The 26797-nt window shown below is 48.5% G+C and overlaps 8 protein-coding genes across 8 annotated transcripts; 3 read left to right on the top strand and 5 right to left on the bottom strand.

Moving 5' to 3' along the window:
• Window positions 1-204: 204 nt before the first annotated feature.
• Window positions 205-2906, bottom strand: FPRO_07528 (uncharacterized protein; the record flags this gene model as incomplete). The annotated part of the gene is made up of 2 exons (XM_031234406.1): window positions 205-1050; window positions 1110-2906. The coding sequence occupies 2 exons, from the start codon at window positions 2904-2906 to the stop codon at window positions 205-207; spliced, it is 2643 nt and encodes an 880-aa protein (XP_031084146.1).
• Window positions 2907-3992: 1086 nt separating this feature from the next.
• On the bottom strand, window positions 3993-5780 carry FPRO_07527 (uncharacterized protein; the record flags this gene model as incomplete). Its single annotated transcript, XM_031234407.1, has 5 exons — window positions 3993-4374; window positions 4426-5030; window positions 5082-5269; window positions 5326-5501; window positions 5560-5780. 5 exons carry the CDS (start codon window positions 5778-5780, stop codon window positions 3993-3995), a joined length of 1572 nt encoding a protein of 523 aa, XP_031084147.1.
• A 716-nt stretch (window positions 5781-6496) lies between these two features.
• FPRO_07526 (uncharacterized protein) lies at window positions 6497-7367 on the bottom strand (the record flags this gene model as incomplete). Its single annotated transcript, XM_031234408.1, has 2 exons — window positions 6497-7086; window positions 7136-7367. 2 exons carry the CDS (start codon window positions 7365-7367, stop codon window positions 6497-6499), a joined length of 822 nt encoding a protein of 273 aa, XP_031084148.1.
• A 492-nt stretch (window positions 7368-7859) lies between these two features.
• FPRO_07525 (uncharacterized protein) lies at window positions 7860-10123 on the bottom strand (the record flags this gene model as incomplete). Its single annotated transcript, XM_031234409.1, has 6 exons — window positions 7860-8645; window positions 8692-8975; window positions 9026-9136; window positions 9192-9606; window positions 9653-9818; window positions 9873-10123. The coding sequence occupies 6 exons, from the start codon at window positions 10121-10123 to the stop codon at window positions 7860-7862; spliced, it is 2013 nt and encodes a 670-aa protein (XP_031084149.1).
• An 890-nt stretch (window positions 10124-11013) lies between these two features.
• FPRO_07524 (uncharacterized protein) lies at window positions 11014-13183 on the bottom strand (the record flags this gene model as incomplete). The annotated part of the gene is made up of 5 exons (XM_031234410.1): window positions 11014-11811; window positions 11863-12237; window positions 12289-12418; window positions 12471-12667; window positions 12716-13183. The coding sequence occupies 5 exons, from the start codon at window positions 13181-13183 to the stop codon at window positions 11014-11016; spliced, it is 1968 nt and encodes a 655-aa protein (XP_031084150.1).
• Window positions 13184-16119: 2936 nt separating this feature from the next.
• FPRO_07523 (uncharacterized protein) lies at window positions 16120-17233 on the top strand (the record flags this gene model as incomplete). Its single annotated transcript, XM_031234411.1, has 2 exons — window positions 16120-16906; window positions 16956-17233. 2 exons carry the CDS (start codon window positions 16120-16122, stop codon window positions 17231-17233), a joined length of 1065 nt encoding a protein of 354 aa, XP_031084151.1.
• Window positions 17234-18241: 1008 nt separating this feature from the next.
• Window positions 18242-24025, top strand: FPRO_07522 (uncharacterized protein; the record flags this gene model as incomplete). The annotated part of the gene is made up of 8 exons (XM_031234412.1): window positions 18242-18435; window positions 18482-19319; window positions 19428-21133; window positions 21189-21542; window positions 21589-22209; window positions 22261-23419; window positions 23471-23779; window positions 23831-24025. 8 exons carry the CDS (start codon window positions 18242-18244, stop codon window positions 24023-24025), a joined length of 5376 nt encoding a protein of 1791 aa, XP_031084152.1.
• Window positions 24026-24650: 625 nt separating this feature from the next.
• Window positions 24651-26015, top strand: FPRO_07521 (uncharacterized protein; the record flags this gene model as incomplete). Its single annotated transcript, XM_031234413.1, has 1 exon — window positions 24651-26015. The coding sequence occupies one exon, from the start codon at window positions 24651-24653 to the stop codon at window positions 26013-26015; it is 1365 nt and encodes a 454-aa protein (XP_031084153.1).
• Window positions 26016-26797: the final 782 nt, after the last annotated feature.

Here is a 26797-nt window from a genome sequence, read left to right on the forward strand (position 1 = left end):
TGACCGATCGCTCATCGAATCATTTGGCTTGGAGTTGTGTTCCCGTGTTGCCAAGATGATCCTTCAGAAACCCCTCACGATAGATCATATCAGGGCGCTGCGATGTCGGCAATGAATTGACACGCAATAAGTCACATGAAGTGCAATTTAAATAGTGACTGGAAGGGAAAGACTTTTTTAGTGTCATCTTGGATCAATCTCGTACTACACGTGCCGCTTAAAAGACCATTCTCCGTGCCCTACGACTTGGACGTCAGAGTCGCCATTCCCAAGTACGACTTCCATTTCTGTAAATGGCGGCACTACCACGTCAAGTTGTACCCCTCCTCCTTCGATCACTTTCCAAGAGACTGAGACGTTTCCATGCGGTGTCGAATGCGACGCCCTCGCAGACGTGATACCGCCGCCAACACAAGGATCTACGCGACATCTCGTCCACGCAGGTTCCAATTGCTTCAGACCTGCGACGCGCTCGACCATAAACTTAGCAACTGTGCCGTAGGCATAGTGGTTGAAACTGGTCATGTCTCCTGGATTGATCGATCCATCGGGCAGCATACTATCCCAGCGTTCCCAAATCGTTGTCGCGCCCATGGCCACTGGGTAAAGCCAAGAAGGACACTTCTTATTAAGAAGCATGCCATACGCGACATCCATATGGTTTGTCTTTGCCAAAGCCTCACAGATGAATGGGGTTCCTGCGAAACCGGTACCCACGCGGTACTCATTGGCTTGTACAATCTCAGCAAGACGATCGCCTGCCAACTTCAACTGAGAAGGATCAGCGACTAGGTTGAAGCAAATGGCTAGAGCGTAGGCTGTCTGCGAATCTGAAGTCATACGACCAGTTTCTGAGATATATTGCTTGGCGTATTGTTCCCGGGCAGTGGCTGCTTTCGCTTTGTAGACAGAGGAGTCATCGTTGCCAAGGATCTCTACAATTCGAACCATGATGTCGTATGAGTGTATCAGAAAGGCGTTGGCGACGAGCATCATGTCAGTCGCTGACTTCTGAGGAGCATCTGGAGGGGCACTAGGGTCAAGCCAGTCCTGATATTTATGTCAGCACAGAATCATCAACGAAAAGGGCGGTCGAGCACGGTACTTACTGCAAGCTGGAACACGGTTGAGTCCCATAAGTGGTCTTTATCAGCTTCCTTGCCCATTGGCACAGCATTCAGCCACGCCACCATCGAGTCATACTGCTGAGCAAGAATCTCACAGTCTCCATGTTCCTCCCATAACGCCCAAGGCGCGAGCACAGTAACATCATGCCAAATAGCAAAGGGGTGGACCTGCGCAAAGAGGCCGTCCACTATGGTATTAGGGGAGACCATCGGCGGGATACCATTGCGCTTCTTCTGTTCGTAGTACAGGCCCTTGAGCCAGTCGTTCAAGATACCATGGCACCCATAGAGGAATGTCACTGTAGGGGCAAAGAGAGCGATGTCGCCCGTCCACCCGAGACGTTCGTCCCTCTGAGGGCAATCTGTAGGGATGGAGAGGAAGTTCCCTTTTGTTGACCATCGGACATTGCTCCATAGTTTATTGAGCATGTCGTCTGAGCAAGAGAAATAGCCTGTTTCTTCCATATCAGTATGGCAAACAACGGCTTCCACTTTCTCCAGAATATCGTCTTGGGACCCGGGCCAATTGTCGATTTGGGCATATCTGAAGCCATGGAATGTGAACCTGGGTTCATAGACTTCTTCGCCCTCGCCACGAAGAGTGTAGGTATCTCTAGCTTCGCAATGTCGTAATGGCCTGGTTCCAAGTTCGCCGTGTTCAAGGACCTCGGCATGATAGAGAGTTATCTTGTGGCCTCTTGAGCCTCGAACACGGATGCGAAGATAGCCAACCAGGTTTTGCCCAAAGTCCAGGACTAACTTGCCTAAAGGCGTGTCAATTTTGGAGATTGGCTTGATGGTCTCAATCCTTCGAGTTGGCTCTGCTGATCCAGCAATGAGGGCAGTCTCTTCAGACAATGGCGGAAGGACTTGTACTTTCTGCCAATCTCCTGACACAGACCCTGACATTGACCATCCTTCTATTTCAGCAGTGGCATCGTATTTCTCCCCGTCGTAGATTTCAGCCATTCGGATTGGTCCTTGCGTTGTAGTCCATGTCTCATCTGTCGATATCGTCGAGATAGTTCCATCTTTTGATGTAATCTCAAGCCGAGCAAGCAGCGCTGTCCGTGTTCCATGAATATTTCGCTTTCCACCCTCAAATCCTAGACGGCCTTTAAACCACCCTTCAGCCACGCGAGCTCCGATGCAATTATAGCCATCGGAGATAAGTTCCGTCACATCAAAGGTCTGATATCTCAGGCGATGCTCATATACTGTCCAACCAGGTGCAAGAAAGTGATCTCCGACTCTCTTTCCGTTGATCTCAGCTTCGTAGACACCGTGAGATGTGATATATAGCCGCGCGGACTGGATACCGCAATTGATGCTGAATTGCTTGCGGAACAAGTCTTCAGGCAATGACTTGTCCTGGTTATTGGACCATGGTGCTGAAATGAGCTGGGTTCCTGACCAATCTTGTCGGTTCAAGAGACCGGCTTCGACAAATGTAACGTCACTCCAAGGCGTTGGTTCAGCATCATCGGAAAGGTATGCTCTTACTCGAATCTCATAGCGTTGCCGAGAACTTAGCGGTTCGTCACGAGGCCAGGGAACGAGGTACGCTTGTGATGACTGAACCTTGTAGGTTTTTGCGTCTTGTGGCTGTCGCGACTTCGGGTTGACACCTTTCAGTTCAATCTCATATGTATCTTGTTTCGAGTCTTGAGATATTCCATTGAAACGCCACGAGATATGAGGCCTCGTATCGTCAATTCCAAGAGTATTTCCAGGCCTGTAATGCTCGAATCTGACGTCGACGACTTTGACGTTTGCCATTGTGACGGTGGCTAGAATAGAAGACCACCTTGACAAGTTAGTCAACCTAACATAATTTAATGAGAGGAGAGCTTTTGTAGCGGTGCTATATCATCGGCATCTTCAGCTTTCGTTCATTTGTTAATGTCGGGTCAATGTCAACCGATGAGGCTCTTGGCTAGACAGGCTTCCTCCACATCCCGATGGGGAGACGTTCCGCTAGGTGCGGTTTACGGCTGAACTTCGCTTCACCACGTACGCCTCAGGTGGAAATATTTCCAGTTTTGGAATCTGGGATCGATCTTGAGCGGTCTAGAGCTGGATGAGTGCATTGACAGATCCGAGCTATGAAGGATCTAATGGCCTGATGATCAACTGTGGCTCCTAGCGGGTGAAAGTATGGGTAAAGTCCGGTACATTATGGCTTGGTGAGTCTCACACGAGCCTATGCAGATGATGCTTGGGTCTCACTATTTCGTTGGCTCGGCACAGTGTAATTTAGAACGGGTTTGTCCAACAAAAAACACGATGGCCCATGCCATTACGAGAAGCTTCCAAGCAAGCAAAATGTCTAAAGTCAACCTACAGTGTTGAACTGAACGGTCATCCAAGATTCACTAAACTTGCCTAGAATCTTTCTACTAGTTAGAATGAAGGCCCTGAACTTTCTTACCTCCCCGGACGATAAGCTTCTAGCTCACCCGAACATTCGTTCTACATCTAACTCTCCTTGCGGTAGTGCTCAATCCATTCTAGTTGGTGGTCAGATCCGAACCAGAGCATGTTAATACTCTCTCCAAGAGACTAGGCTAAACAGGCACGGGGCAATAAACAAGTAGTAAAGTACTTCTTACATAAACCCGACCTCAAGCGAGTATTCTTCAACAATGATCAAAGAATTGGAACATCGCTCACTTGAAAAAATATCATCGCTGTATTCATCCGTAGAGTATGCTTGATTCGAATTTTGCTATCAACGCAAGCTATCTCGAACCCCATATCAATACGTACCAAGGCGGTAGCCCCGAGTATAATCGCCAGAAATATCAATCAGCAATAATAACATTCCAAGTTCCTATCCTTGCTAAAATCTTCGAATTTGAAACATTATGCCTCCTCAGCGATAGCAGTAGTAGACCTTTCCTTGAATTTTCGTGGCGGAGTCTTAGTCTGGAAGAGATAATCGATCTGGGCATAAGTAATGTTCTTGGTCTCGGGGATTTCGATCCAGGTAAGGATGAACCCAATAACACAGAAGCCAAAGAAGACGAAGCCAATCTTGCCTCCCAGGTTACCCTGATCAGCATTGAACATGTACGGAACACAAAGAGCAAAAGCCCAGGTCATGAAAGCGTTGACGAAGAAACCGATACCAAGAGTCTTAGCTCGAAGCACGGTTGAAGGGACTTCGGCTGCCACAATAGGATATGCTGATCCTGTGCCCAAGTTACCAGTGCAAGCGGCCAGAAGAAGAGATACACCGATGAATCTATAGATGTTTTTAGTATTGAATGCTGGTAAATCAGGTTGTGGAACTCACCTCAGTGCTGTTTGGTTATGCGGCCAGAAGCCAGCAATGCCCATACCAATAAAAATGGCCCCAGCAACAGCAAAGCTTGCTAGGATAGCAAATCTTCGGCCAACTTTGGACATGATGACCCAAGAGACAAGGGTGCATGCCATACTAAGACCAACGCCGATTTGGTTGAGAGTGAGAGAAAAAGTTGGGGTCATGCCAGCCATGATGAAGAAATAAGTCGAGTTCGAGACCAAAGTTATGCCCATAAACTGCTGAAGGGTATTGAGAAGAGCAACAATACGAGTTCTTCGCAAGTTGGTGCCCTTGAAGCACTCCGAGAAAGAAGGCTGCTCCGTGTTCATTCTCTGCTCTTGCTGGATTGTAGCTTCGATGATGGCGATTCGTTCGTCGATGTTTTCGCAACCGAGTGTCATCAAAGCTTTTCTGGCTTGGTCGATCTTGTGCTTACTGGCTAGGTATACAGGGCTTTCGGGAACGACTAGGGCTGCGATGACTGAGTAGCCGGAGAATGCCCACTGTGAGGCGAAGGGGATCTTGAAGGCCCAGTGTGTCATTGTAGCGACCTCCTTGAAAACGACGGTAATGGCAATCATTTGGCCAACAGTCTAGCAACACCTTGTTAGCGTCGTCGGTACTCGGTAGGTAGTAGTACTCACAATCATGAAGGGATAGAACCCTAGAAGTATAGTTCGAAGCTTGGGTGGTGAAATCTCAGATACGTATGTCTGACACGTCGACATGCTAATACCCATGGCCAGACCAATGAAGAACTTCCCGACCAAAAGAACACCGCGTCTTTGTTCGACGGTCTCGGGATTACCAGACACAAAGGTTATAGCCGTTCCTAGAGAAATCCAAGTTAGACTGGATCAATATTCAGAATACCTTGTCTCGACTTACCAACAGCAGATATGAGGCCTCCAACTCCAAACATGATCTTTCGACCGAATCGATCCTGGAGAAAGCCGTTGCTTGCTGAACCAGCCATGATCCCCATTGCGCTGAAGGCTTGCCAGAGACCTTGCCACAGGGCTGGAAGGATGAAAGTCTCGCCAAAGGGAGATCCAAAAGTGATTCTCCCTGTTCAGCTATTTGTACTGGAGACGTGTAGGGAGGTTTTCAACTCACGAGAACATAGGGAGTGCATTGATAGCTCCCTGAACGAGAACATCGTATCCAAAGAGAAACGCGCCGCAGTTGGCAAACCAAGTGAAGATGATCACACGAACATTCTCTCGCAGGAGTTTCCAAACAGTTGTGTTGCTCTCCTCCGCAGCCTCAACAGCCAGGATAGTCTCCTTGTGGTCAACTCCAATGGAGTCGGCCTTGCTCGTAGTTCTTTCAATGTTCGACATTCTTGAGATGCTCAATGATGTTGAGAGTAAACATCCACGATCGAGTCTGATATCAGGGGCTACTTATAGGAATAGCGTTATGTTGAATCGTCTGGCCCAGTGCCGTGGTTCAACCGGCACGATACCATTTAAGCTCATGCTGCATCTGGGGCCCCAGACAATTGATAGGTCTCCCCGCATTAGTAGGGATGGTTTTCGGATCCGTGGAGGAGGAAAAGTCTGGGGGCTCGATCTGTAGTACGCTTGGTCGGGAAAGTGGAGGGAATTCGGTGCATTTACCGCCGAGAGATATTGGCTGATGGACCATGCGGACCGTAGAACGCCGCAACTAAAACCTTCCATATGTGAGATATCTTGGAGGTATTTCTGTGCTTTGATGAAATAGACATGTGGAAGAATGTTGGTGGTGATGCTTTGTCCAGACGATTTGATTTATTGGTACGTCAAGCTCATCATGCACTTCGAGCCAGAGCACTAATAAAGTACCCACTACGCTTGTGAGAAAGTCAGTAGGGAATAGGGGCAAAGACTAGGTAAAGTTCAAGGAGGTGCATCAGTAATTCCCCTTTTCCTTTTCGTTGACCTTTTAGTAACAGTTAAACCAGGTTCTCATAACCAGCACGGCCTAATGGATGAGTATATGAATACCCAGGAGTTAGAGATGCCATAGATAACAGATTGTCGAATTCATTCAATTTTGTTTCAACTTTTTGTGCCTATGGTGCCTCATGCAGTCCATATATCGTCCGTACCTTGTTCTCATCCCCAAGCTCTCCAGGCTTTTGCGTATCCCAAAGTTCAGCTGCATCTCTCGTGCCATCAAGCTCTGAACTTCCTATCTGTAATATTTGGGTATTCCCCAGCTCAGACTTTTCAAAATCGGACTTTTCCATGCTATCCACTCTCTCCGTCGTTCGTCTACGCGTGAAGCGTCTCCATAGGCATAAGCCTACACCTCCGGAAATCAAAAGCCCCGCTACTGTGACACCGACTGAAATTCCGACCAATGCTGCTGTTGATAAACCAGTATTGTTCTCTGACTTTGTCACTGAATGGTGTGTCGTCTCTGTGGAACTCGTCGAGGTTTCTGATGCTTGAGACGCTGTAGAAGCTGGTGTTGAATTTGATGCCGATGTTGCTTTGAGCTTTTCAGAATTTGTTCCCGAGATATTGAACGAGCCGGAATTTGCGAGCGGGATATCCTTGTCCGAAGAGTATAGCGCAAAGTGAAAGACAGTGTCTTCGGACTCTGGAGAGAAACCGCTCGAACTTGCGTTCCAAACATGGGAAGTTTCAGTCGTGTTTTCTACCTTTTATCAGCCTCTTGGAATCAGAGAATTATCGGTCATGTTTACCTAACAATCTGCTGTACCATTCAACCGCCAATTTCGGATAATCCTGCCATAGGAAGAGATTGCAGCCTTTATGATCGGTCTTCCATTTTATTTCCAATTCGTCGTTAATTCCGTACACTTGATTCTCTGACCACGGTGCACTCGATAATTCAGGTGTAATAAAGTCGGAACTACACTGCACGTGGCCCACAAGCGCGACAACCGCAAGACACGTGGGGAATAGGCCAAGCATCGTGATAGCAGCTCAGCTTGAGGCTCAAAATATTAGAGAAAAAGTTCAAGAGGGGAATTACAAAGATAAAAGTCCCATGCTGCGCCTCAATGCACTTCTTAACAGGACCTCTATGTTTGTCAGATTATAGACCCTTGTCCCGCTAGCCAGCCTCCCCAGACAGCACGATACCACGATGTTAGGCCGAGAACTCGATGCGAGGTGAGGATGGATGAGTAAGCAGCGAGCCAGCCAATGAATAACCATGATAGTTTGTGAGCGTTGGATTTAGGTGCAGGTAATGACGCACTTGACTTTTCATAAACCGTTGAGTAAGCCAATAGAAGCTCAATGTTTAAGAAACGGTGCGTTCAGGGAGTTATTCCCGCACTTTTAACGCAGTGAGCTGGGTTTAAACTTCAGAAGGATGAGAGACTAGTAAGGATATCCTGAGCGGTAAACGATTTTCGAAAGCCTCGATACTAAGCCGTGTTGTCCCCAAATCTTCTGACTCTATTGTTCTAGATAACGATAATAGTCAGACTGCCGACTTTTAGCAACAGAAATGAAGAAGCCAAGAACAGCGAAATAATTACAAAGAACAGGAACGATAAACAAAACAGCACGACTTCCCCTCGAAGAACCAAGAAAAAAGGCAAGGAAAACCCCCAGACAGAGCCCTGGCAGGACAAGATCGCGATCCCCGGCATCGTACAGCAAGAAGGGGAAACTTAAAACAATGGCTGTTAATAAAGTCAATAGCCTCTGTCGATATGTCTTTCCTAAGGCACATGAGATAATCATGCTTGCGGTGGCGTACAAAACAATCGCCATGCAGAAAGTCCCTTTATCGAAGTGGTAATATAGTCCATCAGAGCGAAGAATGTTTTCCAGGCAAATGAAAACAACGAAGTATATGCCTTCTACCGGACGTGATTTATGCCTCCACATCCACCGCCATACACTGAAATGTCCTCGAGGTAGGGTTTTCTCTGGCTCGGATTCTCTCGACAACCTAGGAACTGGTCCCCCAGTGAGAAGATGCTGAATTTCGCCATGTAGCTCTTTGTCTGTCAGATCCTCCCAAATGATACCAGCAGACTTTATTTGTTCTTTGATGTTATCCGTCAATTCGAGAAGGCCCTTCCAGCCTTCAGATGATGCTCCGATGTCATTTCGTTTCAGCGTTTGTTTTGTGGTTACCCACAACACAAAAACACTGATGCTCCACAACTGAAGAAGGATAGCCATGACGAACAACTGGAGAAATGAAAACCCCCATTGATATTTGATAGATTCCTATGAATGTTAGCATTTGTTCTGATCACTGTTAGTATAAACATACTCCGCTCTTTATTGGTTGACAGACTCCTCCCGCTTGGATATCTTTCAAATTGTATATCTCATCCTCAACAATAAATGCCGAGGCTGAAATGTCTTCATATGTCCCAAGGGTTGTTGAAGATGCCACATCAGTAAGGTAAGTCCAGTTCCAGTAAAAATTGTTAGGGAGATAGAAGGCTTTGATGTTGAGGGGTGGCCAGTTCAGTGTCTGGTTACGAAAATAAGTTTTCTGACCGTTTCGAGTTTCACGGCCGCCTTTTCCGTCGAAACCGTAGAGTTGAGCATCTAGCGGAAAGTCAATATTCGAATGGCCAGCCAGAGCTGAGACTACATACACTCAGATACATCTCTTTGTAGCTGGCACTCAACTTTCGTGTCATTAACATCCCACTCATTACACTTGTCAAAAATCTCAACAGAAGAAGATTCGGCAATAGTCTCTGAGTCTAATAACCTAATCAGCTTTGTCCTTTGCGTTTGTTGCCTGTTCAATGATCTTACTGCCTATCCATAATACAGGATAGTCCTTGCTCAGGCCATCGACTCTATTCCCATCTTTTATCAAGTAAGCGACGGGGACGATTTCCGAAAACTGCACTAGCCTTCCGCTGGTGCTGTTAACATAAGCCTTGTTGTACGGCGTATATCCGGTCATTGAACTAGCGAAGGTCGGAAAAGCAAGAATGAATGATGCTGTCCAGATAATGAAGCACATGACCTTTTTGGATGCGAGGCCAACCTTGAAGAATCCCGAAGCAAGTTCCCAAGTTGCAAGAGCTGAGTTATTTTTTTGCATCTTGATAAGCCACACTGTGCTGTAAGACGCCGGCTTCATAACGAGAGAGAGTTGGAGATATTGGACAAACACTTCCCATGATACAAGAGCCATGACTGTTTGGCCCCCTCGACCAACAACCTGTTACTTTAGTGGGTTGATAAGAAACTTCGACGTGGGCACTTACCAAGTCCCAAATAACATCAATGAGCTTCGCAGTGCCAAAACTAAACCGACCCCAGCCAAGTGTGATTTGAAAGAATCCCCCAGGCGCCCACCAATCAAAGCCACCAAGTTGATCTATGCCATCTAATCGAAACTCTCCATCAGGCTGGCACCTATCTTCTCCGTCGCTGAGTTCCATCAGCGGTACCAGACATAAATAAACCAGCAAGCCTAGAACAGACAGGTTCCAGCAGCTGGCCCAGAGGACTCGCCGGACGAAACACCAATCAAGTGGGCGACTATCCTTGCTCTTCTTACCAATACGCGTCAGATCATAGAAAGCGTCTTTGAATGCCCTAATCACTGACGAATCGTTTGATAGCTTGTATCCGAATATTCCTCGCCGGCTTGAGGCTTCCTGCAACAAAGATCGCTCAGCTAAGTCCGGCTCTGCATCGCAATTCAGTAGCAACGGGTTCGTCGGAGCAGACATTGCAGATTTTGGCTACAGGTCAACGCGATGAGAAATGGGAAATCGAAAAGCGTGGCCAAAAGTGCGAGAGCCTGGTTTAATACTGAAAGGACATCGCTCTTTATTCTCATGCTATTTTTATCTCCCTGCAGTTCAGCTGTTCTGGATCGTTGTCCAATTTGCCAGAGGACAAGCCCAGCTGAACGCTGAAGGTCTTGAAGTGGCTGGCAAGGTGGATTTATGCAGTCCTCCAAACCAATCACGTACCTTCGACACAGATCAGACTGTGATATTAAACCCGTCATTGGGTGATGAATACCACTTCACCGGCACAATCAAGCCTATGATGTATGTGGCGGCGAAGTATTGGTAAGTGAAACAATTATAACACAGCCCCTGACTATGCATGTTTACACAAGTACAGGATTTAATATACGGAATAAGGCAAGGTAGCAACCTGTTGACTCGACCCGGAGGGCAACTAAGCAAGCTCAACGAATAATGAAATAGACTTCAAGATGTAAGAGATACAAATATAGTAGGCTCTTATATACCTATATATATTTTTATAATAACTTTCATAGGATAGCAATGATTGCACGCTTCCAATGAAGGTACCCTGCCATATTATCATAACCTCGCAAACAGTCAAGAGGTGTATTATTTGAAGTTTCATGTCGACGATATGTAAGAAAGTATCGCCACAGTATCACGACTATGCTTTTGTCTGATTCAGTTATGATCATTATATCCTACTTATTCTCCTACGGAACTGCATATAACTCCTACTGTTCATTCAAGCCAACAACCTATTTGGTTTTGATTAAACACCGGACACAAACAGCATAGCCAATATAATGTTCGTTCAAAGTTTCTCTCCCCCTTATCCAGACACCTCACGGCTGAGTGACTCATCGGGGTCCAGGGAAGAGTTCCTTATCCTGAGTACCCCCAACAGCGTTGTTGCCCTCAATGTGGCTGGCATCAGGCTTCTCGTGAGGATAGTTTCCGTCATTGGCAGCAAACTCATACAGTGGAGGGAAAGGAGGAACATCCTTGCGTAAAATGTACTTCTTGAGGTACCAGGGCAGCTTCCTCCAGTAGTATGAAGCATGCTCTCTGTTGGAAACACCAAAAACGTTGTCAAGCTCCTCAAGGGTCAAGTTCTTGGTCTCAGGGAGGAGGAAGTAGCAGAAGATCCAACCAAATATGTTCCAAGCACCATACCAACCGAAGGCACCAGTATTAGAGAAGGCGTCTCGTAGAGCTGGCCAGGTGAGACTGATGATGAAGTTGAAGCCCCAGGTGATAGCTGTACTGGAAGCCATACCGATGTCTCTGATGTGGAGAGGGAAAGCTTCAGCGCTGTAGGTGAAAGGCACTGGTCCAAGGCCGGGAGAATAGACTGCCATGAAGAGATAAAGGCCCAGAGTGATAGTGGCGATCTTGGGGTCACGAGGTTCGTCGGGAAGTTGGAACACTCCACCAGTGAAGAAGAGGCACGCTGCCATGAGAGGGAAGGTAACCAGAAGAAGGTTTCTGCGTCCAAACGTATCAATGGTGTAGATTGCAGGAATAGCGAAGAGGAAGTTTATGATGCCGCCACCCATGGAGACGAGCAGGGCCTCAGAAAGACTGTAGTTGGCATCGGTGAAAATTGAAGTAGAGTAATATGCGATCACATTTACGCCACAGAACTGCTGCATGAACTTATGTAATCTATTAGCATTTGTGGCGCATGTTGGGGCTGGATATCTTACCATGCAGAACCAGGCACTTTGAGCAGCACGTCTGTTGCGGCGTACAGTGAAAAACTCCTTGAGAAGATTCCGGCCTTCACGTTCCCCACGCTCAATCTCGAGTAATTTGTAAGCGTAATACATATCGCGAGTAGCTTGGACAGGCGAGAAGCGAAGCTTCCTGACGGATTGGAAGGCCTTGTCAAATCGACCGCGTTCCATGTACCAGCGGGGAGATTCGGGGCAAAAATACACTTGGAGCATGACAACCAGCGGGGGAATAGAGGTCGAAGCCATCATCCATCGCCATGGAGAGTTCGGACCGCCGATTATAGTGACGTTTTGGAAGGCAACGCATACGATAAAGCCGAGGGCGATACCGAAAGCAGTCCACATCTGGAATGTTAATCAGCTTATGATCTTCCACCACTATTGAGGGTTTCTCACCTGCCACATCATAGTTAGGGCTCCACGAATGTTCTTCGGTGTAGATTCGGCAGAGTAAACGGGTGTTGTGCTGGACTTTGCGCCAACAGCGAAACCAAGCATGAAACGGGCAAACAAGAAATTCCAGAGACTAGCAGACGTCAGTAAGATCTCGAGCCTTGAGACAGTAATCGAAAACTTACGAGGTAGTGATAGACATCCAGAATCCAGTGATCGTAGAGATGGCGCAAGAGATAAAGATGGTTCCGCGGCGGCCGGTGTACTTGTTGAGAATCGGACTGGTCCAGCAACCGACAACGGCAGAGCAAAGGTAAGGAGCACCGTTCGTCAACCCTTGCATCCATACGCTCTCGATTTTGAATTCTTTAAAGTAGAATTCCTATAATTGTTAGAAACTTTCAGAGTTCCCAAGATGGTTTTAGCATACCTGCGCACCATTCACGGTGGTCTGATCCATACCCTGAACAATGGCCGATCCAGCACAGAGAGTACAAAGGAAGTACAAGGCAAACGGCTGATGCCATCGAGACGTCTCTTCCTTTCTCAGGATCGCCTTCTCATCTTCGGAGAGCATCTCGATTTTCTCAAAGCCCCCGGGGGTGTTGTTGACTTGAGCAGCAAGTGCTCCCTTTCGGAAATCCTCGCGGTGCTCCGTGAGGCCCTTGGACTCCACAAAAGCGTCAACATCGGCGAGGATCTCTTCTCGAGTCATGCCAGCCAAAGGATTGCGAAGAAGAGTTGCCTTGGAGACTCGTCGCTGGCCAAAGCCGGCGCCATCATTATCGTTGACGAAAGTACCATTGCTGCTGGAGTTGCGGTAGCTGTCGTTGTTGGGGCCAATGTGATCCGTGTCGTAGGCGGGCGGAGCCTCGCTGTCGGCTCTTGGCAGAGGCATCGTGCTTATCTCCAAGAAGCAAGACAGCAGATAAGGAGCAGGCCACTCAGAGGATGATAACGTTACTGGCAACTGAGTCTGGGGAGAAGTTGGGGCCCCCGGATTCTGTCGAGAGAATACTTTGGATGCAACAGAGTCACAGAAGCTGGGGACGGCCCAATTATTATATGTCTTTTTAGAAAGGATTTGAGGAGACTTACTCCACACGATGAGCAAACGTTCAAAGAAGTTCGAGGATGGAGGAGTGGAGGCTGCCAAGATGATCGTCGGGTTCTTTGGCTGTGTGCGGCTCAAACCTCGGTGTATCCCTGTCTCGGCAGCATATTTTATGACGTTGTCCAAGAGGTGAGATGAAATGAGATGTCTCTTTGCTGCTGCCTCTCGAATCCTTCAGGGGGGGCTGTGTGATGATGACGCGTTGCATATAACGGGTGTTGAAGTTACAACCTGACAGCATGCGTATTTTCACTTGGTGGTTTCCCCATTGAAGACCGCTTCGATGTACTCCATATCAATCCTGTCGTTCTTTTACAAGCAGGGGTGCTCTCGTCTGTATCGTGACCGTGGTCGGGGGCCGGAGAATTCTCGATTTAGTTCTGTTCAAAGTCAATCAGCGGTTATCATCCACAAACTCAAAAAATGAAGCCAAAAGAGCCTCACACAAACCTGCTCCAAGCCGCCGACGTTAAATCGTCTGCCAAGCCCGTTATGTCTCCCCCAAGAACGATCATCGGCGCAAAGACCCTGGTAAGCCGTCTCGATTAAGCTTAAATGGGCGATCCTCCCACGACAAGGATGACTTGGCGCTAGTCTGGGCATGCGTCACACTCTGCCGACCCAACATTGCACTTGACGTCAATTCTTCAATCGTCCCAAGAGCAAGTTTTTGATGGTAGCTGTGAGTTTTTGGGTGTTTTTCGCTTACCCCGGATATTGAGCACGTGGATTTGAACCAGATATGGCCAGCGTTTGGTTTGCTAGGTAAGGACAAGCTTATCTTGACCTCGGCTGAGCTTAAATCTTTGATTGGCGGCGTTGGGATTGACTACATACCTCGGAGCTACCAAGCATTGGCAACTTGACTGCTCAACTTCTGATACTTCGTGACCTGTATACCACTCGGATTACCCTTTGTGGCCCAAATAAACTCAATCGATCATCGAATACTGGGAGTGGCTGACCGGTAGCTGAGATATGTGGACCTGGCCCAATTTACCCCGAAGTGCAAGACATGTTCCACAAGAGCTTCTTGGTATGGAGAAGACCCAATCTTTAATTCTGTTGCCTGTTGACTTGGCCGGACTTGTCATTGTGCCAAGGTCTGAGCTTCTGATCAGATGAAAGACAAATCTTTCAATCCGCATGTTGTTTGCTTGGCTTCGGTAAAGTTGTGGACATTGACCACGAATCTTTTGAAAGAACAGTTTGGGAAGCAAAAGGGTTCCTGGCACTGAGCCAAGCTCTGAATTTCGGAGCACTCCATACCAATGGAGCTGTATTACCGGAAGCTTGCGGTGCAGATGTTCTCGTGGCTAGGGGCTCCGTGCTTGGTCGATAGAAAAAGCAACGATCGCCGGTAGCAGATCTTTCGGCTATCTATGCTGTTAGCTCTGCATCAGGGGTCTATCTGAAGTGAACTGACTTGCTTTTCATGCGTGTGACTCGAGAAAGGCTGCCGAAAACCAACGTCAAAAGGCAATCTTCAGTGTTTGTAGGGAGACCATCGTGAAATAACTCTGGGTACCATCGGTGAATTTTGAGATTTCCTATCTGTCTCCGTAGAAGCGTGGTTTTTATGAATAGCCAGAGGCGGTTTTATTGCCGTCGTCAAAGCAGAGGGCGAAAGGTCGTCGAGTGTCACCATGTAGTGTTTTGCCAACGCACAAACATATTTCTTTCATTGGGTGCATTTCCCACGACCGCGGAAGCGGGGCTACGACCCCTGTTTGTGGGCTGTTGCTTTGGTAATGCAGGTACGGCAATCAAAGGTGGAAAACATCGATTATCCTTCTGGAATTTCAAAGGCATTAACCATGCACTCGACAACACTCGACAACGGGCACAACAAATGTGAGCCTGCACAAATGCGAATCATTGACCTTCGTGGTGTAAATGCACTTTCTGTTTGTGTATTTTTTCGGGAGGTAGTCAGGCGTGGAGCTGGAGAGTACATAGGCCTAAATACACATATCAGATTGCTACCAATCCCAACCAACAGATACACTATCAACCAATATCTCCTTTGAGATATGATATTCATTTAGTCTTTTTATTTTTTATAGTGGCACTCAACTCGAGCATTGGAGCTCCACATGAGTCTCCGTGTGTCAAAATATCAAGAGCAAATAAGGAGTTCCTCAGGAGCTGCACCACCACCTTGTCTTTCTGGTTTACATTCCATCTTCGCCTTTGGTGCACATGCAGGGCATTCTAGCACTCACTTCTCGCTCTTCGATCTTTCGCTTGCTCGCTTCGTCCCATTTTCATCTCTATTTCAGTGCTTTCAGGCCTCGAGTCATGGGAGGACCCCCTATCGCCCACTGTAATCTTTAGGAATTACAGCTGGTTTCTCCTCAGTGCCTTCATTCCCACTAGCGCCTTCTTTCTCCTTCCTCTTCCTTCTTTTCTTTTGATTTCACCCTCACGGTTGCCTGATCTTTAGGGCTCACACCTGAGGCACTTCACTTGGCCTTCTCCCCTTCCTGCCTTCCCCTTCCTGCCTTCCCCTTCTCCGCTTCCCCCTCCTCTCTCTTCCATCCTTCCTTCTCCTCTCCACCGCACTCAAGGCACAAGAGATCTTGAGCTTTTCGCTTTTCTAACCGACGGTAAGTATCTCTTCCCTCTCTCCTTCATCTCCCCTCTCTCATATTCTGTCTCTGCAGCTCACCCTCACGCGTCTTCCGCTTTCCCTCGCGTGTTTTCTTTTCGCCGTCAAGATGTGCTCTGAGACTATCACCGTCGCCCAGTGCGCTCCTAAGGTGTCGCCTGTTCTTGCCTTCTATTGCGCAAAGCTTCACCTCGTTGCAAAGGAGCGTATCGTCTGTGAAGCTGCCAAGGGAAAATGCATTTGCTTCTTCGGCTCTTGTGGCGCTATCGACCGTGAGATTCCAACCAAGGGAATCAATCTCAGCGATGTTGTCAAGGCACGCTGTGCTGAGTGTACTCCCCGGGAGCACCGAGTTGGCAACGGCATCCCGGCGCAGCAGATCCTGGAGTCTGTTCTTCTTCGCTCTGCCGACGCCCAGAATGGCTGGGAGGAGCGATCCAAGCTCGTCTCTGAGCTTTGGCTCAATAAGACTGCATGCCCATATCACGTCGACAACTCCACCGAGCCTGCTACTCCTGCCGCCGAGGTCATCAACATCACCGAACACGTTCATCTCGACACCGAAGTCGGTCACTCTGGTACTGGTATGAGCGCTGAGCCTGTTGTACCTACCGATCCTGCTCCCGAGTCTTCTGAGCTCAAGCCAGGCTTCGAAGCTGCTGTTGAAAAGGACCTTGGTGATTTCTCCAGCTCCGACAATGCTGCTATGAAGGATGCCTCTTCATCTCCGGCCAGGCCTGTTTTCACCGACTCCTTTGTTGCTGAGCCCGCTTCTTCTCTCGTTGATGAGTGGACCACCAACGCTGACACCGCTGGCAACGCTGATGAATGGACCACCAACACTGCTCCCGCTGGTGGACATGGTGACAATGCCGAGAACCATGGTTCCGACTCTGGTAAGAAGATTCTCTCTTAGTCTTAACAGTCACTGACATCAAGCTACAGGAGTCAAAGACATCCTGGACCCTGAGGAGGTTGGCATTTCCACCAGCCGCTGGGCCCCAGGCAACTCTCCCACTAACTCCACAAAGCCAACCAAGCCAGCTGTTGACTTCAAGGAGAATGAGAGTGGAGAGGAGCGGGAGAAGGTGCAGACTCCTGTTGTCGCTGTTTCCCGACGTGCGGTCAACTTCTCCTACAATCCAGACAATGCTGAGAAGCTTCTTGAGACCGCCGAGATGTTTGCCAACGTGAAGAAGGCCTTCCTCATGGGCAAGGCTTAAACGCCAATCTGGGTGACAAAGGATTGTTGCGGAGAGGATGAAGAGTATTACGGGTAGTCTTGGTCTTTCCAGAGGGATGATTGGAGTGTAATTGAATGAAAAGTAGTCAGCCGTATTTTGACTCAGCAGACAAGACAGAACACAGTACTCAAGTATCCTACATATCCATGCAGACAGTGACGTGACCAGATGATCCTTAGTATACAACGTGACTTGTAGTATCACTCAGTAATGCAAAATGCGAAAGACTTGACCTAAAGAAGTCCCGATTGTGCTTGACATGCCCCAGTGAAGTCTGCGTATAGCCTCCAGCGTTGTCCCTCTAGGGGAGGAAAGAAAACTCGAGACCTTGATCCTACATGATAAAAAGTCTTAGGTAAATTTATGTGAGTTCAGGATATTTTTACTGAGTTAATTTTAATACCCTATATGAATGAGGGTCTGGTGTTTTCTTGCTCCCCGAGGTCTCTCGCCAGGGTTTACGGGCACTAATGTAAATCTCCAGCAGGCGAGCAGGGGTCTCCCCCAGAATGTCTCATCATCTCACAGCCAGTCTCCTCCATTGACATCTTCAATCTGGCGGAGAGACCACCAATGAAGCACTCCATCTGCTTGCCATAATTGAGCTCTCGGCAGCTCAACTAAAGCTATGTCAGAATTTTCGCTACTCAATGCGTTTCATGGCAAAAGCAAAACAACAACGAAATGCCACTTGGGCTAGGATTAACGTGGGAGTCTGACACCTTAGCGATGTTTTGGGCCAATCATTCCCTCATCTGCGTCTCAAGCTGAAAGCCCCTGCATCGCCTTCTGACGCGCCTTTCCGGCCTCGTACGAGGAGAGCGGTAGGAGAAATCGCACATTTCAGAGCGAGGCGGCTAATAAACATACAGATCTGGCGGTCGTTTCCCCCGCTTGTCTTTGCTTCTCTTCGCCGCATGCTGCGTCAATCTACTCACGATAACTACAGGGTCTTGATAGATCAGGCTCCGCTGGGCCGCGCATAAGATGTCCACCGATACTCTGCAGCCCGGGCCGGTCCAGCGCACGGCTCAGGATCTGGTGAAGGAGATTGCGAAAGAGCGCGGCTATCTTGGCGAAGAGCAGCTTGCGCGGATTGGAGAGATTAACCCTGAGCTTAGGCGCGAGGTGGAAGAAGCTCTCCTTCGAAAGGATGAGATGATAGGCTCAGCTGTCTTGACGTATGTACTTTATCTCAAACACGGGCTTTTATTGACGACATTGCAGTCTGGCACGAAACCTTTACACAAGTAATGCTAGATTTGTTTTTGAGCTGCTCCAGAATGCCGACGACAATAACTACAGCACTGCTCTCTCAAGCGGTCAAGATCCATTTGTGTCTTTCGAAGTTCGCCCAGACAAGGTCTCGATTGAGTGCAATGAGAACGGCTTCACACATGAGAACCTCAAGGCCATTTGCGCAATCGGCAAGAGTTCCAAAGTCGGGGCAGCTGGGTACATTGGCGAGAAGGGCATTGGCTTCAAGTCTGTATTTATGGCGGCTTGGAAGGTTCACATTCAGTCAAACGACTTTTCGTTCTCGTTCACGCATCGCAAGGGGGACTCTGGTCTCGGCATGGTTACACCAGTATGGGAAGATGCAGATGAGTCACTAGGGGGCTCTTCAACTCACATCACGTTGTTTCTGCATACGAGTGATGATGCTGAAGAGGATGCGAGACAGCGCGAGACCATCCGACTTCAGTTCCAAGACTTGCAACATACGATCCTGCTTTTCCTTCGCAAACTACGCAAGGTGCAGGTCTCCTTCTTTGATGAGGATGACACTCGGACATCAAGCACGACTTATTCTCTGCATGGGAGTAACCCGGTTACTGTCAAGAAGGAGACATCTGAGGGGGTGGAGGAGAGGCAGTATCATGTCACGAAGCATGTTGCGGAGAATATTCCCAGGAGTGAAAACAGAACGTATTCCGATGAGCAGGATCGCGCCGATTCGTCTACGGAGGTTGTGTTGGCATTCCCATTAGCTGAATCAGGTGCTCCAATTGTCGAGAACCAAGATGTCTTTGCATTTTTACCCATGAGGCCGATGGGCTTCAAGGTATGTTAGAACCCACCCCCCATCATGACAGAACTATGACCCATGGGGGCTCTGTACATACCGTCAACTTAAACAATTCTGTCCGGAGACTAATAGCGTTTGACACAGTTCCTCATCCATACCGATTTCGTCACCGAAGCCAGTCGACAAGGCATAGTTACCGGATCACTCCGAAACCTTGGTCTCTTGAACGGCATCGCAGACTGTTTCATCAAAGCCATCCGGGATTTCTGTCAACACCCGATACTCCAATATCAGTGGATGCGCTGGCTCCCCCAACGTAACTCTTATCCTTGGGACAGCTTCTGGTCCGGCCTCCTTGACAGGATCGAAGCACGCATACAAGAAGTCCAAGTACTCCGCACGCTCGGTACTGGAAGGTTGGATTACATTCACAAGCTTTGCCGTCTTCAGCCTTGGTTGCAAGATAAAAACGGTGATCCCCTTTTCACTGATCTTGACGAGGAGATTTATCTTGCGAAGGAGTATACACGTGATGATCAGAAGTTTTTGGAGCCGTACGGGCTGGAAAGCATTTCTCCCTCGGATGCGATCACTCGTGTTGAGATGGACCTTGAAAAGGACATCGAGGATTCAAGGATGAAGAGTTCTGTCACTGACAGCGAATGGCACTCGCTTGCAGCACGTGCACTAATCTTGTTGAAGAACACTGCAACTGCAGGTCCCGCTCAAGACCGCCTCAAGCAACTTCGATTCATCCCCCTCGAGAATGGCACCTGGGTATCGTCAAGCAGCGGGCCACTGTACTATTCGCATGCTTCTGGCAGTCTCGCAATTCCTGACGACCTTGATTTGAGTCTGGTCGATTCGGAAGCAGCCAGTAACCCTGATCGGCGTGCTCTATTTGACAAGTTCGGCGTCATTGAAGCTCTTGTGAAGGATGTACGAGCTTTGATTCTCAAGAAGCCAATCAAGCCGGTCGCAGACGAGACCACACTCGCAGCATCCATCGCACACCTCAAGTTTTTATACCTTTCCGAGGTTTTACTGGAGGAGAACGAGGATCAAGCGAAGTTACGAGGGTATCATGTGTATGACCAGAACATGAGAGCACGGTTACCAACTAAGCATGATGTCTACCTCACAACAGAAGACGAATATGGACCCAGTGAACTGTTCAGGCCTGAAGGAGATGCGCCCGGCTTTCCAGCTCCTTTTCTCCATCAAGGCTACGTCCAGGAAAGGCCAGCTACACCAGCAGGTTACTCAAGGGGATGGAATGATTGGCTCCAGTTACGCCTCCGACTTCGGCATCAACTTCGACTTACCACAAAGGGTTCAGACCGAAAGTTGGAACTGTCATCCGCCTTTCGCTATATAGAGCAGCACCGACCGGAATGTCTTTTGGGCGCGCTCCAGAGAGCCTGGGATGTCGAGAGAACAAAGGTCGTTGAATCTGCTGATATCATGGGAGAGTTGCGTGAAGTCGAGGTCTTGTGCAAAGGAGGGGATGAGTTTACTTTGTCTGAGCCGCTATCGACTACTTACTTGCCTCTGCCCGAGCTTGAAGGGAAGCATTCGCGCTACGCTGAGGATGAAGTTTTTGTGTTTCTGGATTTGGGTGAATCGATCATCCCGAGCACCTATCGTGCGAAATGGGGTTTCTTGGTTGACGATCTTGGGGTCGGGTGTACTGATGACCTCCAGTTCTATCTGACCATTCTGAGAACTATCCGGTACAGTAATGCTGCTGCTGGAGTGCGTCGGAATACCAGAGTGTTAGATCTCTATGAAGTCATTCATGCTCGGTGTCGGGAAGCTGATAGCTTCCTCGACGCGCAGGTGGAAGCAAGGTTCGTTTTCATTTTGTGAGGGACCTGAGTCTACGACTGACTAATGTGTGTATAGGCAAGCGATCAATGACGGAAACCTCATATACATCCCCGCACACGATTTGAGCCCAGCGACATGGACATCAGCCGAGAAATGTTTGTGGAACGCTCGAGAAGACATGCAGACGGCATACCCCCTCGCCCACCTCTACCGAACCGTGTTCCATCGCTCAGAAGAGGATCTCGATGTCTTGCGACAATTCTTCAAGACAGCACTCGGAGTCAGAGATTGTTCGTGGGAAGATTACCTGAGCGAGATACGGAGATTGAAGGACTTGAAGTGTGAGGACTTTGACTGGGTTAATGACCTGTACAGATCCTTGGACTCGGACAGGTTTGGTATGATGGATGTGGATACTACAAAGCTTAAGTATGAAATCTCTATCTTTCTACGCTATCAGCTAACAGATGCATAGGAAAACTTTCGTCGAAGAGCCATTGATCTACTTCAATGTCGGCAACGTAAGCCGCTGGTACACAGTCGGCGAATGCCTATGGTCGAGCGCTACACAAATCCGAGGCAGAGTAGCTCTCAATGACCTTTACCCCGATCTGGAAAATTTCTTCGTCAGTTTCCTCGGCGTACAAGAGCTCACGCTGGACATGGCCTACGACGAACTCAAGGAGATGGGCATCAGAGTGCCGCCACCATCAGTCGCTGCTGTCAAGGAAACCATCTGGGCGCTCAACTCTCTACTCGACACGACAACTGATTCACCGGATGAAGAACCTATTTTTCGAGGATCGGTCTTTCCTGTGAGGTATCCGAATAAGTCAGTGAAGTTGCAGTCTGGCAGGACACAATTCGCTATTGCCGACCGAAAGGCTCTGGGTGATATCTTCGCTCCTCAGGCCAAGATGCTTGACTTTACGCTGGATGAGGTTCGTCGCTTGCGGCCATTTCTTTCATGGCTTGGCCTAGAAAAGCGGTATTTGTCTACTTCTGTGCGGGAGATTTCTACTGTGGCAGATGGACGAATGGACGAGCTGCAATACCCGGACAGGGAGATCAGGCAAAAGGCAGCTGGTCTGTTCAGGTAAGCTGCAGGCGAAGAATTACTGCGGATAACTGCTTAGTACCTCTACAGAATCGCGGTGCATTTTAACAGTCCTCGGACTTCAGAAGACAGCTCGGAGCTTTACTGGACCCTCATGGTTGCAGAGGTCTACGAAACGGATGGCATCTCCTCCGAGCTCCATTTGTCACAGGATGGCCATGGCCTGGTGCATGTACAAGATAGGAGTGAGCTTCACATACGCGAAGATGACAGCGGCCTCAAGATTTACGTACCACGTGATCCCAAAACACAAGGATTCTGTTTCTTTTCGACTCTTCCAAGACGGTTCCTAGAATGGATGATGACAGACCCTGTTACTTTACAAGTCAAGCATGCTGAATCCAAAGCTGTCCAGATCGTGAGTGCAGTCTTGAATGCACCTCTCATCAACATGTTGCAGATTCTAGAGGCGGAGGGTGTTGTCGACGTGGACATCCCTCAAGGCTGGTGTCGCCAAACGACCGAGGAGGCTGGAAATGTCGCTGGAAGAGAGCATGGTGATGTCGAAGAGGAGGATGTGCATGATGCCACTGTGTATCATGAAGCTCAGGAGACAAACGATGAGACTGTCTCTCACGAGGCAGAGGAAGACCCCATTGCTCGATTTCTGGCACAGCCAGAGATTCATGAAGACGACATTTCAAGCGATGAAGACTCTATGCTTCAAACATTCGACAACCTAAGATCTCCTCCGAGACTTTCTGACCTCCCTGTTCGACAGCGAAGTCCAGCGACTTCAAACTCATCCGTCACTGGACGACGACTGTTCACCCCAACTTCGTCCACGGCCGAATACTTCCGCCAAAACAGGCGAACATCATCAAATGTTCATCGGAACACAGGCAGACATGAGTCCTTGCAATCGACGCCAAGATCAGCAAGTCAGCCAGCATTTATCTTTGGCTCTTCCCCTACAGCACAGCCCAGTTCAGCGTTCCTGTTCCAAAGCTTCGGCGAAGCATCACAACATCCTACAATCGAAGACGAAGAAGAATACCTAAGACTAGTCAACAATGTCATTTCTGCGGCAAATACTGCAGCACTGTCTAGCAAAGGTGCTTATGATATGTCGGGTCTCTTTGGTGCATTGCCAGAAGTCGATGAAGAAGAGGTTGAGCTATCGCGGCAATTCCGGTCGCACGGTCTTCCTGAACGAGACATGCGAATTGGAGCTCTGGGCGAACTATTTGTAAGTTGCCACTCCTTATTATTCTGAAATACAATACTTACACGATCACAGGTCTTTGAGCTTCTTCGCAACATGGATCCTCCCCTACCTCGCTTCAGTCGCGACAATTGGCAAAGCCAAATGCGAAAGTTCATCACCATCCATCCCGACTACTCAGACATGCTCCCCTGGACCGCCCAAGAAACCGCCGACATTGTATACTATGACCGAAAGCGGGTATTGACGAATCACCTGGCGGACAAAGGGTACCTTGACAAAACAGCCTGGCAGAACAAAAAGCCATTGTTCTTGATCGAGGTCAAGTCTACAACGGGACATAGCCGAACACCATTCTATATGAGTAAGCGACAGTATCAACGGGTAAGTGTTCACAGCTTTGCTTCTTAGGATTTAAATTGATGGGTTGTGCAGATGCAGGAGAATTCTAATACGACTCTCTCGCCAGCGACGTCGCCTACGATTTATTTGATTGCGAGAGTATCGAATGTTGATAAGACGAATGTGGAGGTGAAGATTTATCTTGATCCTGAGAGGTTGAGACAAGATGGGTCGTTGGTGTTTACGGGGGAGACGTGGTCAATCGTCCCAGGACCTGGATCAACTTGACGATGTTGACTTCCAGGTCATCAATATTTTATCTATCTCAATGAGAATAACATATCATTCAATTTACTTCATGCTAATTAGCACCACCTCGATGCCCTTCCGTGTCCATTTGATTTGAACTTTTCGTTTGCCAACCTTGATGATCTGCCACTGCAAGCATCAAAGCGATCGTGTTCGATGACTATCAACAAACGGGAGGTTCTTCCTGCTTGAGGTACCCAATGAATGGAGAGCGATATATCTGCCACTGCCATATATATGTGATACAAATTCAGGCTTCCACTTGAACGGAAAGGGGAGCACTGGCAACGGTTCCAATGTGATGCATTCCCCCCTTTTCAGCTTCCGAGTCCATTTCGCAGTGGTACTCGAGCATCTCGAGGGCTGCCAGTGAATAACAAATCCATCCTTTATAATCTGAAGTTCAGTCTCGATCTCAATCTTCTTCTTTTTCTTCTTCCCTCCTCACAAGCTTCCGAGCACTTCACATCTCATTCCATCTACTCTTCATCCTTCTTCTATCTTGACAACTATCAACAAACACTACCGCAACCTCATCAACAACCCTACCATACTGAAAACCGAAAGAATCAACAACCTGAAGAGTCTCTTGACTACCTTTACCATGTCTGACCGTCTTTCTATCCTCAAGGGTGACAACCTTGTTCCTACCAACGACATTCAGCCCGAGACATCTAGTCCTTCCACCACTAACCCTCTCGAACTTCAGACAGTCACTCCCCTATCTCTCCCATCTTCCCAGTCTGAAGGTATCAACATGGTTCCCAATTACTCCAACCTACCCTTAGGTCTTCAACCCTCCGTTGTCCCCCCTCGTGAGGATGTCCCTCCTGGACATGTCCGTCTTCTTGGCGGATTCATGTCTCCTGTTGACCCTGCTGAACCCAAGGAGGGCGATGACACTGAGACTAATGTGGATCACTACCCAGGCGGTCCTCTCGAGCCTGAGGATGCCGATGACTTCCCCGGTGAGACCTTTGCGGATGATGGCGAGTCTCCGTATGTCCCTTCTCCCATTGCTCCTCCGCGCCGTATGCTCTATCTTCGCGATAATCGCACTCCTACAGCTTCAGATGGCCCGGCACCTACACCCTTTATGGAGTATAGCACCCTGTATCAGGCTCTCAACTCTACTTTCCCTCAGTATGTTGGCCCTGAGCACCTTCAGCCCATCGATGCTTCAACCCGACTTCGTATGACACCTCATCATGCGATCAACACCCCCAGCCCTGACTTTGTTCAGCCCATTATCCCATATCATCCCAAGCCAATCGTGCCTGGATTCCTCCCTCAGCCTATTGGCCCACCTTCAGCTCAATCTATGGTCTACCACCATCCTGAGTCTGTCGTCCCTCATGGCCAGACTCTTGGTTCCCCCCCTGTCCAGCACATGGTCCCTCACCATGCCGAGCCCATCAACCCGGACTTTGTGCAGTCTCCTACTTCTCATGACCCGCAGACTGTTGGTGTTCATCATCCTCAGCGTATCGGCTCCCTGGGTGAGGTGCTCAGCCCTTCTCCCAAGCAGGTTCCCACCCCAGTTGCCCGTCGTCGATCGACCATTACTTTCAACCCAGCGGCGGCTGCGTTCACCCCCAGTCCCACTAGTGCTGGCATGGCCAACACTGGGGCGAATGAGATTGCACTTAGCCCTACCCCTACCGGTGCTGGAATGGTTCCTTATGAGGCGAGTGAGTTCACTCAGAACCCTGCCGACCTTGGCATGGTCCCCTACGAGGAAGCTGGCGTTGAGGATTCTGGTGCAGATGCTAATGCTCAACCTCCTATGGTTGACGCGGTCCAAGAGACCTACAAGAAGATCCTGGCCATTGAGGATGATCGTGATCGTGAGGATGCGATCAACGAATTTTACTACATGCAGGCTAAGCCCTGGACTGATGAGATGACCCGTCTTGAGAAGGAACAGCAGGAGCTGGAGGAGCGTAAGCGACGATTCGCCCGCAAGTAGGCTTGTGAGTTGCTAGATCTTGAGTTTTGCAGTTTGGAGTTTGTGATATGCATTGGACACAGAGTATCCTAGAATACTTTGGACCAAGTACGACAGAATGTTTGTTTGGATGACTATTGTTAGAGGATTGTTGCTATTGAGAATTTCTTGCTGTGGGCAGATTTCTTGTATAGTAAAGTAGATACCTCGGATAGTCAATTGTTTTAGATTAGACCAATGAATTGAAATCTAAACCTGACGGCTTTGCACACCTTTTGATGGGTTAAGTGAAATGTCAATGTTATGTCAAGAAGTCGGCTTCTTGTGATGTGGATCTCATTGTGACAGAAGCGAAAAGCTCCAATAATCTGAAATGTGATGATAAGTTTTCTATATTGAGGCCGTGTTCTTGCATATCCATACTATTGAGAAAAAGAAAGACACCGTGATCATATGCCGGGCTTCAGGGTAACCTCCGGTCGCCGGACCCGAGAAAGTGGATCATCGGCGCCGAGCCTCCGCGGGCTAGGAAGGAAAGAAAACTCAGGACCTTGATCCTAAATGACAAAAAGGCTTAGGTAAGTTTACATAAATCTAGGATAGGTTTAGGATTTATTTTCCTGAGTCTATTTTAACACCCTGCATTAAGGTCCGGTGTGGTGTTTTCTTGCTCACTGAGGCCGGGGAGGTCATCACCTCGTCATACTGACGCTTCAACAAATCATAATGAATCTCCAAGAATCTCATATTGACGCACCGCAAGAAATCCCAATGAAACATCCCTTATATCAGACAAACTCACA

This window comes from Fusarium proliferatum, assembly GCF_900067095.1.
Source record: "Fusarium proliferatum ET1 genome assembly, contig: FPRO_scaffold007, whole genome shotgun sequence".
Classification (NCBI taxonomy): Eukaryota; Fungi; Ascomycota; class Sordariomycetes; order Hypocreales; family Nectriaceae; genus Fusarium; species Fusarium proliferatum.